Raw genomic sequence first — 16,199 nt, 5'->3', positions numbered from 1 at the left:
TTTGTCAGGGATTAGGGCTACTTTTACATATATCTGTTAACATGATGTTTATAACACCTGTGAATGGTTAACAGTGGACCCTTGGTAAAGAACACTTTACTCAGTACTCAGACAAAGAACATAATTTGTGCTTGAAACAACAAATTCATTATATTTATGACTGCAAGGCTAGATGTTGTCTGTGAATGTTAAACTCAATGCTATGTTTTTTTGGTAAATCTGTTTCAAACATTGGATACCAAAAAAGTATTAATTATTGTAAAAGAGAGAGAATTTAGAGTGTTATTTCTTTTTTTAACTCACCTGGCCCGAAGGGCAAAGTGAGCTTTTCCCATCACTTTGCGTCCGGCGTCCGGCGTCTGTCGTCGTCCGGCGTTGTTAACTTTTACAAAAATCTTCTCCTCTGAAACTACTGGGCCAAATTTAACCAAACTTGGCCACAATCATCATTGGGGTATCCACTTTAAAAAATGTGTCCGGTGCCCTGCCCAATCAACCAAGATGGCCGCCATATCTTGGATATTATTATAGATAGAGATAAACTGTAAACAGCAATAATGTTCAGCAAAGTAAGATCTACAAATAAGTCAACATGACCAAAATGGTCAGTTGACCACTTTAGGAGTTGTTGCCCTTTATAGTCAATTTTTAACCATTTTTCGTAAATCTTAGTAATCTTTTAGAAAAATCTTCTCCTCTGAAACTACTGGGCCAAATTTAACCAAACTTGGCCATAATCATCATTTGGTATCTAGTTTAAAAAATGTGTCCGGTGCCCCGACCAACCAACCAAGATGGCCACCATGGCTAAAAATAGAACATAGGGGTAAAATGCAGTTTTTGGCTGATAACTCAAAAACCAAAGCATTTAGAGCAAATCTGACATGGGTAAAATTGTTTATCAGGTCAAGATCTATCTGCCCTGAAATTTTCAGATGAATCAGACAACCCCTTGTTGGGTTGCTGCCCCTGAATATGTAATTTTAAGGAAATTTTGCTGTTTTTGGTTATTATCTTGAATATTATTATAGATAAAGATAAACTGTAAACAGCAATAATGTTCAGCTAAGTAAGAATTACAAATAAGTCAACATGACGGAAATGGTCAGTTGACCCCCTAAGGAGTTATTGTCCTTTATAGTCAATTTTTAACAATTTTCATAAAACATTTTCCACTGAAACTACTGGGCCAAGACCATTATAGATTGAGATAATTGTAAGGAGCAAGAATGTTCAGTAAAGTAAGATGTACAAACACATCACCATCACCTAAACACAATTTTATCATGAATCCATCTGCTTCCTTTGTTTAATATTCACATATACCAAGGTGAGCGACACAGGCTCTTTAGAGCCTCTAGTTTTTATTATATCTCAGAATGTAATAGGATTCATAAAGTGGGAAAATAATTGTAATAAGTGATATGATATAATATATAAAATTACTAATTATTTGGTATTATGGTTTTGTTATCAGTTACAGTTTATTTCCTGAGAATTAAGTTATCACACTCGGAGGATATTGGATCTTGATAAGTTTTTGTCCAGTGGTTAAGTATCAATTTCTCAGTGAATAGAGGTTGTAAATAACGTTTATTGAGAGGAAAGTGAAGATTTCATAATAAAATGTTACACAAATAAGAGAAATCAATTTTTGTGTTTCCTAATATTAGCTTTTGGTAATTGTGAGTTCATTGATATATTAGCATTGTATTGTAGTATGGTCATCCCTAAGCAATATCAATACAAGGTTTGTAGTACTAACTTATATCAATCATGGCTTTTATTAAGTAATTATTACAGATATTGTAAAGGCAGATTCCACTCTTGGGTTTTTTGCTTGACTTATGAGAAGTTGAACCAGGAGGATTTTATTGTCACAATGATTAATTTAGATATTGAGCTATCAGCACATCTGTTTCTATGACTGAACATTAGTAGCTTCTGTTGTTTGGGAGTCTATAAGACACTGATTGCAATTTTACAACTAAGTCATTTAGTAATGATCATGCAGGACAGATAGATGCATCAGATATATACAATAATCACACAGATTACTTGCTTGCAATGCAATGATATGTCGCCAAAATTGAGCAAGATCCATACTGTAGAGTTAGCTCCCTTCTGTCCATACCATGTGCTGTTAAGATCTCAGGTTCAGGAAATTTATCATTTTTCATTGGTCAATTTGAAAGTATTTAAAAATTTGGAAATTGCCTGTTACAGTCCATTGATCTTATAAGTGTTAGGGGATGTGGCTTTATGTGTTTTTTAACTTTTTACTTCAAAATTTGGTGTTAGGTAAACAGTAGTCGCAGTATAATATACATCTACCGGGTATACACAACTAATAAGTCTGAGACACTGAGCAAATGCCATATTATCAATGTAGCTTAGTTACTGGTCCATTATTGAAGTCGTTTAAAACTTCAAACTGCTAATGAGTTGTGCAGGACAGACTTTAACAATGACTTAATTTAGTTATTGCCCTTGGAATATGAAATAATGTGCAATGTGGGGGACTTTGGAACTTTATTCTTTTATTTAGAAATTGCAATTCTATTATTTCAAGATTTGCATTATGCTATCAAAGTTACAAAAATATGAGACATATATCTGTCTACAGTTTACAGTTTATAATGTTTATCAAAGTGCTGCAATCATTTAAAATCAATTTGTTGTTTCCAACAATATGTAGATAGGTGCTCAAAAACCAATTAGAAATATGAATTGAACACAACAAAGTACACGTTTTGGAATAATTTGATTTTAAAAATCTTCTCACCAGGAATTGGATTATTTAACTTAATATTTAATAGATTGAAATTTTAATAATTCGAAATTAAAAGACTTGATGTATAATAAAGGAACTCTGGCATTTGACTTCTTTTTTTGTTTTATAATGAGTACAGGTAAACATGATGATAACTACATTCTAATATCCTGTTACATGTCCTGCATGTGGGAGTTGGGGAAAATACATAATATTAATGAAGACTTCAAACTGCTAATGAGTTGTGCAGGACAGACTTTAACAATAAATGTCTTTATCAACACGCCTCTTTTTGTAAGATACTTATAAATCAATGGGTAAAATTGGATTGTTTGCTTTGACAGTAAAAGTCTAATGTACAAGTCAGCATCCTGCATAATCATAAATTAATTTATTCTTGTAGATCTAATAGAAAGACATTCTAAATATATGTTAAATTTTGTGATACAATGATTGTTTTCTATAAAACTCTTCTTGAAGTTAAGCCTTATTATCAACCAATTTATAAAGTACAGATAGAGTTATGTAAAACTAGATGAAGACAGTACAAGGAACTCTTGAGATTCAAGTAAATGATGATAAGGATAATAAGATGTCCAGTATAATCTATAATACTAAAATAACGAGGTCCAATTTGTCAGCCGTCATCACATAAAAATTATGAATCAAGGAATTCAACTTTGTATATAGCTAATAGACAATGGTGTTGATTAAAAATTACACCACTCCAGACCCTTTTGTTTTCCAAATAATTAATATTGCCAATAAATAACAAGTTCTGGATCGAATCCTATACCGGTACCTATAGTATATTCACCTGCTTCCTATTTCCTTTATCTGTATGTTCCGCATCTGACAGGCGCACCACCAAACGGTGTATTTTGGATTTTGCTATATACACGGGTCATAATCACAGGGTTGACACTACTAAGTTCAATCATTGTCACATTGTTCCCTATTGTAGTATTTTAATCAGTATGACTTTCTAAGATGACAATAGGAACACTAAAAATGTGGACTTAAAATAAGTCGTATAGGTTCAGTTTTCAATTAATTAGCCGGCATGACGTAAAACAGCGAATTAAAGGATCCAACTTTAGTTTTACAACCAATCACAGACAGTCATCTATTTGTATCTCTGTTATGTTCTCTTCATAAAATGGCTGTGCACATGTAATTTTATTTGGTACATTGTTACCTTATAGGATACTAGAACACACCCGTGATATTGCGGGCTGTGACTGAATTATAGTATATAACTATGCGTAAGCCTTATTTTAGTATTGGTATATAATGTCAGCTGATTAAGTCATTTAGGTGCACAATTTTCTCTGCTTTCAAAATCTTTCTGTTTGAACCTGGAACTTATCAATTATTGGTAATTAATTATTTAGAAAACAAAAGGGCCTGGAATGAAGTATTTTTTAATCAACAGCATTGTCCAATATAATTAGTTAACATAACATTTATATTTTTGTCTTCTTGAAAGCATTATGACTAAAGTTACATGCAAGCACAAATTTGTGCTTAAATGTATATGATGAAGGGCCGGAAATGTTTTTTTCATGTTGATCAAAATTAGGGGAATTTTTTTGTGAAATCGTAATTAAGGTATCGTAAGAACAAAAAATCACCAAGAAAAGCCATGGGACCATATATATCTAAGTGGTGTAAAATCACAAATAGATATCAAGCTCCAATTAGACAACAGCAGTTTTTCCATAATTAGTTTATTTAAAAAAACGCCTTTTAAGGAGATAATTGCTAAAAATAGCATTGCAGGCAATGGGGCCTGTTAGTACTTTATATTCAGAAAAACCTTAAAGCAGTGTGTTGAATAATAACATAATACTTTGTGGACAATTAATAGCTTTGAATAACATTTAAATATATGGTTTACACAAATAAGCTTCAAATAAGCAAGCAACATTGAATTATTGTTTATCTGGAACCATTTTGGGGTCTAACCAGTCTAAACAAAATCTAACTGCAGGATGACTAATTATTAGTTAATGCTAGATCTAAGGAACATAACTAGAAAAAGCTTACACAATTTTTACTGAGTAATTACATTGAAAAAAATTAGAAAGAACCTATGACCCCTCATTGGATGTGTCATATTTATACATTTAGTCACAACACACGAACAAAGAAGTCTTTACCTACTAGATAAGTTAAATATCTAATTTTGATCAGTTTGAACTTTTTAAGTCTGTTACAATTAGACCAGGCATATAGAGGTTACTTTTCTGACTCCGGCCAAATATTTGTGTTTTCTCAAATTAAATTGTCAACAAAGCCATAAAAGGGGAGATACCTTTAAAAAAAATTAAGAATGGAAATGATGAATGTGTCAACAATACAACCAAAGATCAGAAAACAGCCCAAGTTTTCAAATTTTACTTTTAAAAAGAAAGAAAACATTAGGTCTCACTGTTAAAAAGAAAGAAAACATTAGGTCTCAATGTTAAAAAGAAAGAAAACATTAGGTCTCAATGTTAAAAAGAAAGAAAACATTAGGTCTCAATGTTAAAAAGAAAGAAAACATTAGGTCTCACTGTTAAAAATAAATAAAACATTTGGTCTCACTGTTAAAAAGAAAGAAAACATTAGGTCTCACTGTAAAAAAGAAAGAAAACATTGGGTCTCACTGTTAAAAAGAAAGAAAACATAAGGTCTCACTGTTAAAAAGAAAGAAAACATTAGGTCTCACTGTTGAATGAATAAAGCAGTAAACTTTTAGTCTTTGAAAAAAAATTCTTTCAGTGTGTCATCATGTTGTCAAACTTCACGTGGCTCCTTGTTTTTCCTGCCTTATTAACTTAAGAACCATAAAACAGTATGATTGGATTCATCTAGACAAGATAGAAAGAAAAAAAATTTCAACAACAACAACACTTTGTTTATCTGAGGAAAGGTTCTAAATCAATGAAGAATTAGAGAGACAGTGTTATCCTGTCACATGGATGGCAGTATGTTGTATTGTTTCTACTTAACTTTAACATTTATGGTGTTGTTACTCTGCAGGATGCCATTGATTTGTCAATTTTGCATACATTGTCCGTACTTATAGGATCAGTACGGTTTGACTGGATTAAAAGATTCACCATAACATCATTGATCTGACAACAAAGTCCTCGTATGACATTAGGTGTACCATTATAAAGGGATTATACTGTCTGTTCATTCTATAGCTGTGTAAGATTATGGTCCGTTTGATTACTTGTATTATGGTCTGTTTGATTACTCTTGTAATCCTCTTTATAATGTCATACATGGTCAGAAAGCTTGCAAGTAAATCTGCTGAATCATTAGGTCTTCCTATTTAGGAATATTGTACATCTTTGGAATGCATAATAAAATGTGCATACCAACATTATGAAATAGATTATACTATTGTTTCAAAAAAGGGAGAAGGTTTGGTACCATTAAAACGTTTAATACCGCTGCAAACGTTTGCACCTGTCCTAAGTCAGGATTCTTATGTACAGTAGTTGTCTTTTGTTTATGTCATTTATACATGTTTTATTGGCTAGAGGTATAGGGGGAGGGTTGAGATCTCATAAACATGTTTAACCCCGCCGCAATTTTGCGCCTGTCCCAAGTCAGGAGCCTCTGGCCTTTGTTAGTCTTGTATGATTTTAAATTTTAGTTTCTTGTGTATAATTCGGAGTTTAGTATGACGTCCATTATCACTGTACTATTATGCATATTTTAGGGGCCAGCTGAAGGACACCTACGGGTGCGGGAATTCTCGCTACATTGAAGACCCATTGGTTGCCTTCGGCTGTTGTTTGCTCTATGGTCGGGTGGTTGTCGCTTTGACATATTCACCATTTCCTTTCTCAATTTTATGTTTCTCGTTTCTCGTTTTTTATATAGATTATAGACATTTGGTTTTTATGTTTGAATAGTTTTACACTAGTAATTTTGGGGCCCTTTATAGCTTGTTGTTCGGTGGGAGCCAAGGCTCCTTGTTGAAGGTTGTACATTGACCTATAATGGTTTACTTTTATATATTGTTATTTGGATGGAGAGTTGTCTCATTGGCACTCATACCACATCTTCCTATATATCTATCTAAGAAATATTTTTATATTTTTATTTGCAAATCTCTTTGTTTTAAAAAAATGTGAGGGAACAAATTAATTTTAGTAGGACATTGGAGACTAAATTGAATAACTTTTGATTGAAAGTTAGGGGGTTGGGGTTGTGATATATAGTATATCCAACATCTCCTGTTTTTCTGATTTTATTTGAAAACAGAAGGGGGTAAGTGGTTTGGAGGGGAAGTTAGTTAGGGGGAGGGGACCGACATGTAAAAGGCAAGGATGACTGAACATGTACTTTGACAAGGGTGAAAGCCTACCTTGCAGTTCAGAGTGACATATCATTGACCCATATAAAGTAATGCGATCAGCTTGTGGTTTAAATTAAATTCAATTTTCCATTAGTACATTCTACCCAATAATTTTACCTAATAATTACTCTTCAAATTAAATGATTTATTCTTTTACCTTTAAAATTTTGTATAACAAGTTTTAGAAGAAGCATTTCATTAGACATGATATAGTATTGATTCTGGATTATTTTGTCATCTTGTTAGTACAAAAATCTATCTGGAATATTGATATTCTAAAAATGATTGAAATTTATAAAAATGGACAAAGTGTTTTGAAATCTAGTTGATGAGTGTTGTATAGAATACAATAAATGGGCCATGTAATTTTTAATTGCAATGATAACAGTAAATATTTATCTTGAATACCAATTGGTGATACAGTTACTTTTGGTTATTGAATATCATTTGTAGCGATTCACCGGACAACGATTTATAGACTGGTATCGTGTAATCAATAAAAAGAATTGTTAGAAATAAACAAGATACATTAGTTCACTTCACAAGCCAGATGCTGCGGACGTTTACATTTAAGTATGCACGGGAGTTTGCAATGTGAATAATTTTTTCGTGCAGTGATTTGATGTGATAATCTACCTGCTATGATCAAGAAGAATAATTTAATGATTACTTGCGATGGGTTGCGGTTTGATAATCATTAACTCATGTCATTCCGTATAAGCGCAGTTGATTGAAGTATATAAAAGAACATCAAAGATTTATATTATTACTCCATCAACATGGAAAATGCCATAATGTGATCATAATTTAGGATTTCTTACGATTTTATGTCCTTATAATGTTGAGGAGGTATAATTGATCAGATGTGTATTATAAATTTGTTTCTATAGCCAAAAATTACAATCACTCAAGTGTTAAATTTTAAAGCTTCGTAATACTTTAAGAAAATTAAATGGATAAAAACTGATGGCCACTTGGGGTGCTGAATTAAAAGTGATGTGATCTGATTCACTTCACAAGATGGACTTGCTTATAATTCAAAAGGATTAATATAGCAACATCACATACTCTTCAAATTATTAGAATTTTTATGTCAGCTTTTTGGTTTTGTGAATTTAAAGCTACATAAATAGTTTTGATTTAATAAGCTGATTTACATTGATTAGATGACTATGTTTGAACTGTCCAAGATTTTCAACCATTGTTGACAGACTATATTCATAATACAGGATTACTTTAAATTAAATAACAGGAAAAGTAAATAATTCATGTGACTGGTAAAATACTCCATACAACATTATCAAATATCAGATGAAATATGTAAAAATCATATTATGAGCATATAATTTATTGTGGATATTATTCAAGAAACTTTACTGATTGGTTATTTCAAATTGGAGAAATCTGTGTTAGAAGTCTGTGCTGTAATCAAGTGACAATGGGATCCACAGCCAAACTAGTAGAAGCTGAGAATTATTCTCCTCTATGTTCGTCATGTTTCAGAATGTTTTTCTCGTTATTCAGATTTGAGAGGCCTAGTCGTAACCCTGTTGTTGCAGAACATGTTCAGCCATCTTCATCGACACATTCTGCCTTGAACGATTCTCTAGGAATGAGGAACCCAGCAACATACCAGTCCATAAACTCAGCAGGACCTCAAAACCATCGAGTAAGTTACTCAATTTTATTTAAATGCTTATATATATATATATGTTTTGTGACTGAACAATATAAGTTTGATCATATACATTCTTTGTGAACTGTTGAGCAAAATTTTGCTGATTAAAGTAACATTGGGTTTTTTGTAGACAATTGATGTCGTGGCTTTACAAGCATTAGTCTGCATACAAGCATTTAGAAAATTGTACTTTGTTAAATGTTTAAGTTTGTGTTTTAAACCTGTACCAATGAAATATATGAAAATTGGTATCCCACAAATGATAATGAATCCAGAGTTTTCAGTTTTATTTCAAAAGAAAGATATCTGCTTAAGTCTGAGTTACTGTCAAGTAATAGATAAATATTGATGCCCTAGAGGCACACTGGTTTATGTCTTAGTCTCTCTGTCCTTTCTAATATGTCACATTTTTCTCAGGAACTAAAATTTTTGCTTTCTGATTTTTGGTATCAATGCTTCATGATAGTGTGATACATTTTCTTTTCATTGCTCACCAATTTCATGTTTAAATAAAATACTTATATTTATTTTTCGTGCCCATACTCAGCCATGTTTGAAATTTTCATTGATTTTTCTTGGGAACTACAATTCAATCATTTCTGAAATTTAGAATCAATTCATCTTCATGTGCATGCTGATCGAACATGTGAAGTGTTTTAACATCCATCACTCATCAACTTCCTGCTCACAAAATACTTTTATTGGGGGAGTCATTAGTGAGCAAATCTTCTATTGGAGAGTCATTTGTGAGCAAATCTTCTACTGGGGGAGTCATTAGTGAGCAATACTTCTGCTGGTGGAGTAATTAGTGAGCAATACTTCTTCTGGGGGAGTCATTAGTGAGCAATACTTCTACTGGGGGAATCATTAGTGAGCAAATCTTCTGCTAGAGGAGTAATTTAGTGAGCAATACTTCTACTGGGGGGAGTCATTAGTGAGCAATACTTCAACTGGAGAGAGTCATTAGTGAGCAATACTTCTAATGGAGGAGTAATTAGTGAGCAATACTTCTACTGGGTGGAGTCATTAGTGAGCAATACTTCAACTGGAGAGAGTCATTAGTGAGCAATACTTCTACTGGAGGAGTAATTAGTGAGCAATACTTCTACTGGTCGAGTCATTAGTGAGCAATACTTCTACTGGTCTAGTCATTTACGAGCGATACTTCTACTGGAGGAGTCATTAGTGAGCAATACTTCATCCCGGAGAGTCATTAGTGAGGGATACTTCTACTTGAGAGAGTCATTAGTGAGCAATACTTCTACTGGTCAAGTCATTAGTGAGCAAATCTTCTATTGGAGAGAGTCATTAGTGAGCAAATCGTCTACTGGGGGAGTCATTAGTGAGCAATACTTCTGCTGGAGGAGTCATTAGTGAGCAAATCTTCTGCTGGAGGAGTCATTTTGTGAGCAATACTTCTAAAGGTAGAGTCATTAGTGAGCAATACTTCTACTGGGAGGAGTCATTAGTGAGCGATACTTCTACTTGTGATGTCATAAGTGAGCAATACTTCTAATGGAGAGAGTCATTAGTGAGCGATACTTCTACTTGTGATGTCATTTGTGAGCAATACTTCTACTGGAGAGAGTCATTAGTGAGCAATACTTCTACTTGTGATATCATTAGTGAGCAATAATTCTACTGGAGAGAGTCATTAGTGAGCGATACTTCTACTTGGGATGTCATTAGTGAGCAATACTTCTACTTGGGTAGTCATGAGTGAGCGATACTTCTACTTGGGGAGTCATTAGTGAGCGATACTTCTACTTGTGATATCATTAGTGAGCAATAATTCTACTGGATAGAGTCATTAGTGAGCGATACTTCTACTTGGGATGTCATTAGTGAGCAATACTTCTACTTGGGTAGTCATGAGTGAGCGATACTTCTACTTGGGGAGTCATTAGTGAGCGATACTTCTACTTGTGATGTCATTAGTGAGCAATACTTCTACTGGAGAGAGTCATTAGTGAGCAATACTTCTACTTGTGATGTCATTAGTGAGCGATACTTCTACTTGTGATGTCATTAGTGAGCAATACTTCTACATTGGGTATCATTAGGGAGTATCATTGCTCACAGTTAACTCACCATTTTTAAACTCAAATTAATGCAGTAGTATATTTATTTGCTTCAGAAATGGTTAAACTAAAGTTTAATATGTTTTCTTATTAAAATCTTTGCAATTCATTGCCAATATGGCTTTAGAACTTATCCTTTGAATTACTGAATGATTCATTAATAAATAAATCCAGACTCATTGGATACTGTTTGATCATCAACCATACCTTAATTACTTTACCAAAGAACAGACATGACCATCAACCATACCTTAATTACTTTACCAAAGAACAGACATGACCATCAACCATACCTTAATTACTTTACCAAAGAACAGACAAAACCATCCACTTCTAATAATCATATCTCAGATACATTTCTGTAGTATGATATACTGTGTTTCTCTTACAAAGAGATGACAAACCTTGCTCAATGGTAATTCAGACTTTCAACTCAGATTTTAAATTAAAGGTTTAATTGCAATATCAAGGGGATGTGACAAGGGAGTCGTGGCTAATTATATATAAAGAGCCCTCAGTTCACCTCAGGAAGAAAGGGGATGTGACATGGGAGTCGTGGCTAAAGAGCCCTTAGTTCACCTAACTGTTATCAGGGAAGAAAGGGGATGTGACAAGGGAGTCGTGGCTAAAGAGCCCTCAGTTCACCCATCTGTTATCAGGGAAGAAAGGGGATGTGACAAGGGAGTCGTGGCTAAAGAGCCCTCAGTTCACCCATCTGTTATCAGGGAAGAAAGGGGATGTGACAAGGGAGTCGTGGCTAAAGAGCCCTTAGTTCACCCAACTGCTGCTTCTTGCTTCTACCTTTTTCCTCTTTCTTTTTCCCCAAGTCAAAAATACCCCTTTGCACAACACAAAGAAAAGTTTGGTATTTAACTATAAAGTAATGGTCACATCTACTTTAAGACTGAGTACAACTGTTAATTAGGGTGTCAATTCAAAACTATTTAAGGTGCTTTGTTAATTAACATCATGTATCTAATGCACACACCTCTAGTTATAAGCATTACTTTTCTTTTTAGTTTTACAATTAAAGTTGTTTTTTTTTCAACCTTAAAAAAGGTCTCTGACTTCTAATGTATAATTATTGGCCTGATTTGTAATTCTGATTGAATGTCTAAAGGAAGAGTTTGCTCAAGCTATTGTCACAACGTAAGTGATTTATGTGTTATGATCCTAAATTTTTAAGCATGAAATTATGCATAAAATATATTGACAGCTATTTTATTAATGATTTAGTATTAGCCATTTGACATGCTTGCTTGAAGCTTTTGAACAGAATTATGAGAGTACTCTAGACATGTAGTAGATTCCGCTATAAAAAGATGATTGATTAAATGTTACAAAGTAACATGTGGATTGTATAGGAGAAGAATGTTAAAATTGTCATTGACTTTAATATTAAACCAATCAATTATAATTATTACTTATCTCATTCAGCCTCCTTTTGGGAGACAACATGTTGCATAATGTTTCATTAAAATATTGTTTACAGTGAGAATTGACACTAACGTTTGTCTTAACCAATCAGATACTGTGGATGGATATTTTACTTTTGTGGGTAACAGTTTTCATGTATTGAGGAATAATAACATTTTTGTTGTTTGGAGAATAACTATATTTTTATGGATATTTGATTTTGTGTTTTGCCAAAGTCTACATGTTCAGCCTTGATAGAAACATTTGTTTTTTGTTGGACATTTAAATTGTGGTTCAAAATCCAATGAGAATTGGTATCCCATGAATAATAATGAATGCATAATAAGTATTCAAATTGCCAAAAACAATTTTCTCTTTTCTTGATTATAATTTATATTTTTACTTTTCCTGATTGGTTTGTAAAATTATCTGCCTTTATATATTTCTGATTAAACTGAGATTGGTTTAGAAGGCATTCAAAGGACACAAAAAACTGTGACATTTAGAACTGTCAGACTTGTCTCCAGCTCCCAAACATGCTCTCTTAGATCATCTAGGACATAAAAAGATTAATGTTTTGCCATCATGTTACAGCACAATTATGTCTCTAACTCCAGATGTTTGAAGTTCATGGTTAAACCTCACAATATTTTATTCAAAATTTATTAGAATCACTGTATGACTCAATTTTTTTTTATATTTGATGGTGCAAATGGGTATAGGTTGGAAAAAAGTGGTAATAGTTTTCATGTAACTAAAGATTTTGAAAACTTAATTTTGATCAAATTTGTACAAATCTATAATTTGTATTTCTGTCTGCCTAAGAGGTAATTTAGTCTCAAATTGTACCAGCCTAACCAGATGCTATGTGGTTTGCTGATAAAATAAAAAAAAAAGACTTACTATCATAATGAAATCATTGACAGTGAAAAAGTAAATACTAATGTTACAGAACGAATAACAACCCTGTTTAAATTTAGTAAACAAAAGCTGAAGTTGATGAAAGGATTTCAATATAAATTTTATTCACCAGGATATAATATGTCTCAATGACACTCACTTATTTGTATTAAATTTAAGCTATTTTGCATCATTAAATACACATACAAATGTATTTTGAAATTTGTATGCAATATTAGTTTTTCTGAGTTTATTGGTTGCATGCATGTGTTACTGCTTTGATAAAATTGAAATAAAATACTCCATGTGAAAGTCAATAAAATTGAAATAAAATACTCCATGTGAAAGTCAATAAAGCTCACATTAGGTGTCATCAGACAAGTCATTTAAGTAACTGTAATGGTTATTTAAGTAATGGTTTTAGAATTATAAGATTTATGTAAACTAAGCATTGAAGTTTGAACCCAAATTTAAAAGTGCAATACAGCATGTCTTCATATATGACCATCTGTTAAAAGTACTTTAGTAACTGCCAGAATTTTGACTATGATATAATTTACATAGACATTACTTACATGTATATGTTACTATTGTCTATTATATGGGTAGTAAAGTAAAGTGCTTCCTCTGTAATGATTTTTATTGTGATGTTTCCATGTAACTTTGGTTTTTCTTCTGATCAAGTTTAGAAAGTAGGAAGGTTGTATGGTACCATAAATCAGTTTAACCACTGCCAATGTTTACATGCCTTAGTGTCACCATCCCCAGTTTAACCACTGCCAATGTTTACATGCCTTAGTGTCACCATCCCCATCTAAATATGGTTGCCTGTGTAGTCTTATCTAATGATTAGTGTCCTTTAGGAAATGAATAGTTTTGATAATTAATGGAAATTCCTGCGGCAAATATTACATGCATTTCATTGATTAATTGTTGCTTTTAAATCCAGTGAAAATGCATATCATTCAGACAAGATCATATTAAAATGAATGTTGAAGGAATAATGTGTTAGACAGATTTTTATACAGGACGTATTATGGTATTCAAATGTCCCTCGTCCGTCTGTCCCTCTGTCTAACGTAGGGGTTCGCACCTTTACTTGAAAATGACTTATCCAAATTTCATGAAACTTAATATAGTTGTTTCTTATGATGGTGAAAGGATCTGTATACTTTTTGGTGAAAAGAAGATTAAAACTTGTTAAGTTACGTGACTTTGTACCTAAAACAGGCTTGTGTTTTTATCACATGTCGCGCTGTATCTCAAAAACCATTTATGATTATTGCTTAAAACTTTACACACTTTTTGGTTATATTAATCTAAAGATCTGTATACTTTTTGGTGATGATTCAAAATTTATTTTTGAGTTATTGAGTATTTTCTAATAAAACAAAGGGGAGGGGGTTTTTACATGTCGCGCTGTATCTCAAAAACTATTCATGATTATTGCTTAAAACTTAACACACTTCTTAGTTATATTAATCTCAAGATCTGTATACTTTTTGGTTTTGATTCAAAATTTCATTTAAGAGATATTGAGTTTTTTGTAAAGGAAAAGGGGGTTTTCACATGTCGCACTGTATCTCAAAAACTATTTATGATTATTGCATAAAACTTTACACATTTCTTAGTTATATTAATCCTAAGATCTGTATACTTTTTAATTTTGATTCAAAATTTTATTTTAGAGTTATTGAGTTTGGTTTTTTTTTTAAATGGGGGGGTTTTCACATGTTGCACCGTATGTCAGAAACTATTTGATTATTGCATAAAAATTCACACACAAGATGACGGGCGTATCATGTGCTCATGGCGCAGCTCTTTATTTTAATTATCTCTAAAATTTATTTTTACAATTTCTTGAAGAGGGGGACTGTCACTATGTAGAACTTATATTGTAGCCAGCTCTAACTAATGATTTTGTTGGAGGTATACTAAATCAGCCTTGTCTCTATTGTGTGTGTCATTGTTTTACACTCTGATTGACTTGTACTTCACTTCTCCTTTTATAATTCATAACCCCTCCAATGGTGCAAGTTTTTGTGGTAGAATACTTGAGTGTTTGTTGTATCATTGACTTGGGCATCAGTTAACAACTTGAATTTGTATGTTCTACTTTGCTACCAAGATTGCAGCATTTAGGATAATACTAAACTGACCTCAGAGTCAGAATAATGTTAAGTCAGGTATTATTGTCTGTCTTCCAGTGGATGTTTACTAAAATAAAATCCAGCTTCGCATGTTGGTAACGTAACAAAACATTGCATATTCATACCTTATTTATCAAAACATCCTGAATGTCCATAACAATTTGTTTGAAGCCATCCCACAATATATTTCAAACAAATAAAATTGCTATTAGCAAGATTATTTTGGATAATGCCCTTTAATGATTTCAGATATTGTTCTGCAAAATAAACAAAAAAATGTCCACCCCCTCAATGTTATTTTTTTAATATATAATGACAATCTGTTGATATAGATTTTGTAGTGACCTTTACACTGGTATGACATTACTAAACATTGATATCTCCTTTGTAATACTAATTTTATCAAATACATTTTTAACACCAGGCCTCAGAAAAGATATTTAAATATTTTGTAAGACTCAAATATAGAATTTGAATATCAATGTTTTTATTATTCTGCAATTTTAATACATAAGTTGTAACAGAGAGCATTTACATTGTTATTATAGCATCTGTTACCCAATTGTACATAGATTTCTAAGGCCATTCAGTGACTATTGAATTGTTATATAGATTAATATCTACATTTTTCTACATATGTAAGAATTAGTAATAATTTTATTACCAGTGGGAGATCCTATTCACTTCAGTCAGTCAACCTACTTATGTTTGGCCCTCAGATATATATATTTTTAGTAAATGTTAATCTGTCATCCTTAACAAATGGAGTCAATATATTTGTACTGTAGCTAATTGATAGAAAAAAAATGAAAAAGCAGGTGACTTTGAAGTATAAAGGACT

At 32.4% G+C, this 16,199-nt stretch overlaps 1 protein-coding gene across 19 annotated transcripts in view; it reads left to right on the top strand.

The window, feature by feature from the left end:
- The window catches only part of LOC139493299 (synaptotagmin-7-like), a 151,160-nt gene that overhangs the window by 92,281 nt on the left and 42,680 nt on the right, over positions 1–16,199 (top strand). For all 19 annotated transcript variants that reach the window (XM_071281567.1, XM_071281561.1, XM_071281566.1 and 16 more), the window contains one exon: positions 8,658–8,802. In XM_071281567.1, the coding sequence (XP_071137668.1) occupies positions 8,658–8,802 (145 nt within the window). The remainder of the gene's footprint in view (positions 1–8,657; positions 8,803–16,199) is intronic.

Source organism: Mytilus edulis, chromosome 10 (genome assembly GCF_963676685.1).
Source record: "Mytilus edulis chromosome 10, xbMytEdul2.2, whole genome shotgun sequence".
NCBI classification, from domain to species: domain Eukaryota; kingdom Metazoa; phylum Mollusca; class Bivalvia; order Mytilida; family Mytilidae; genus Mytilus; species Mytilus edulis.
This window is presented reverse-complemented; position numbering and strand designations above follow the sequence as displayed.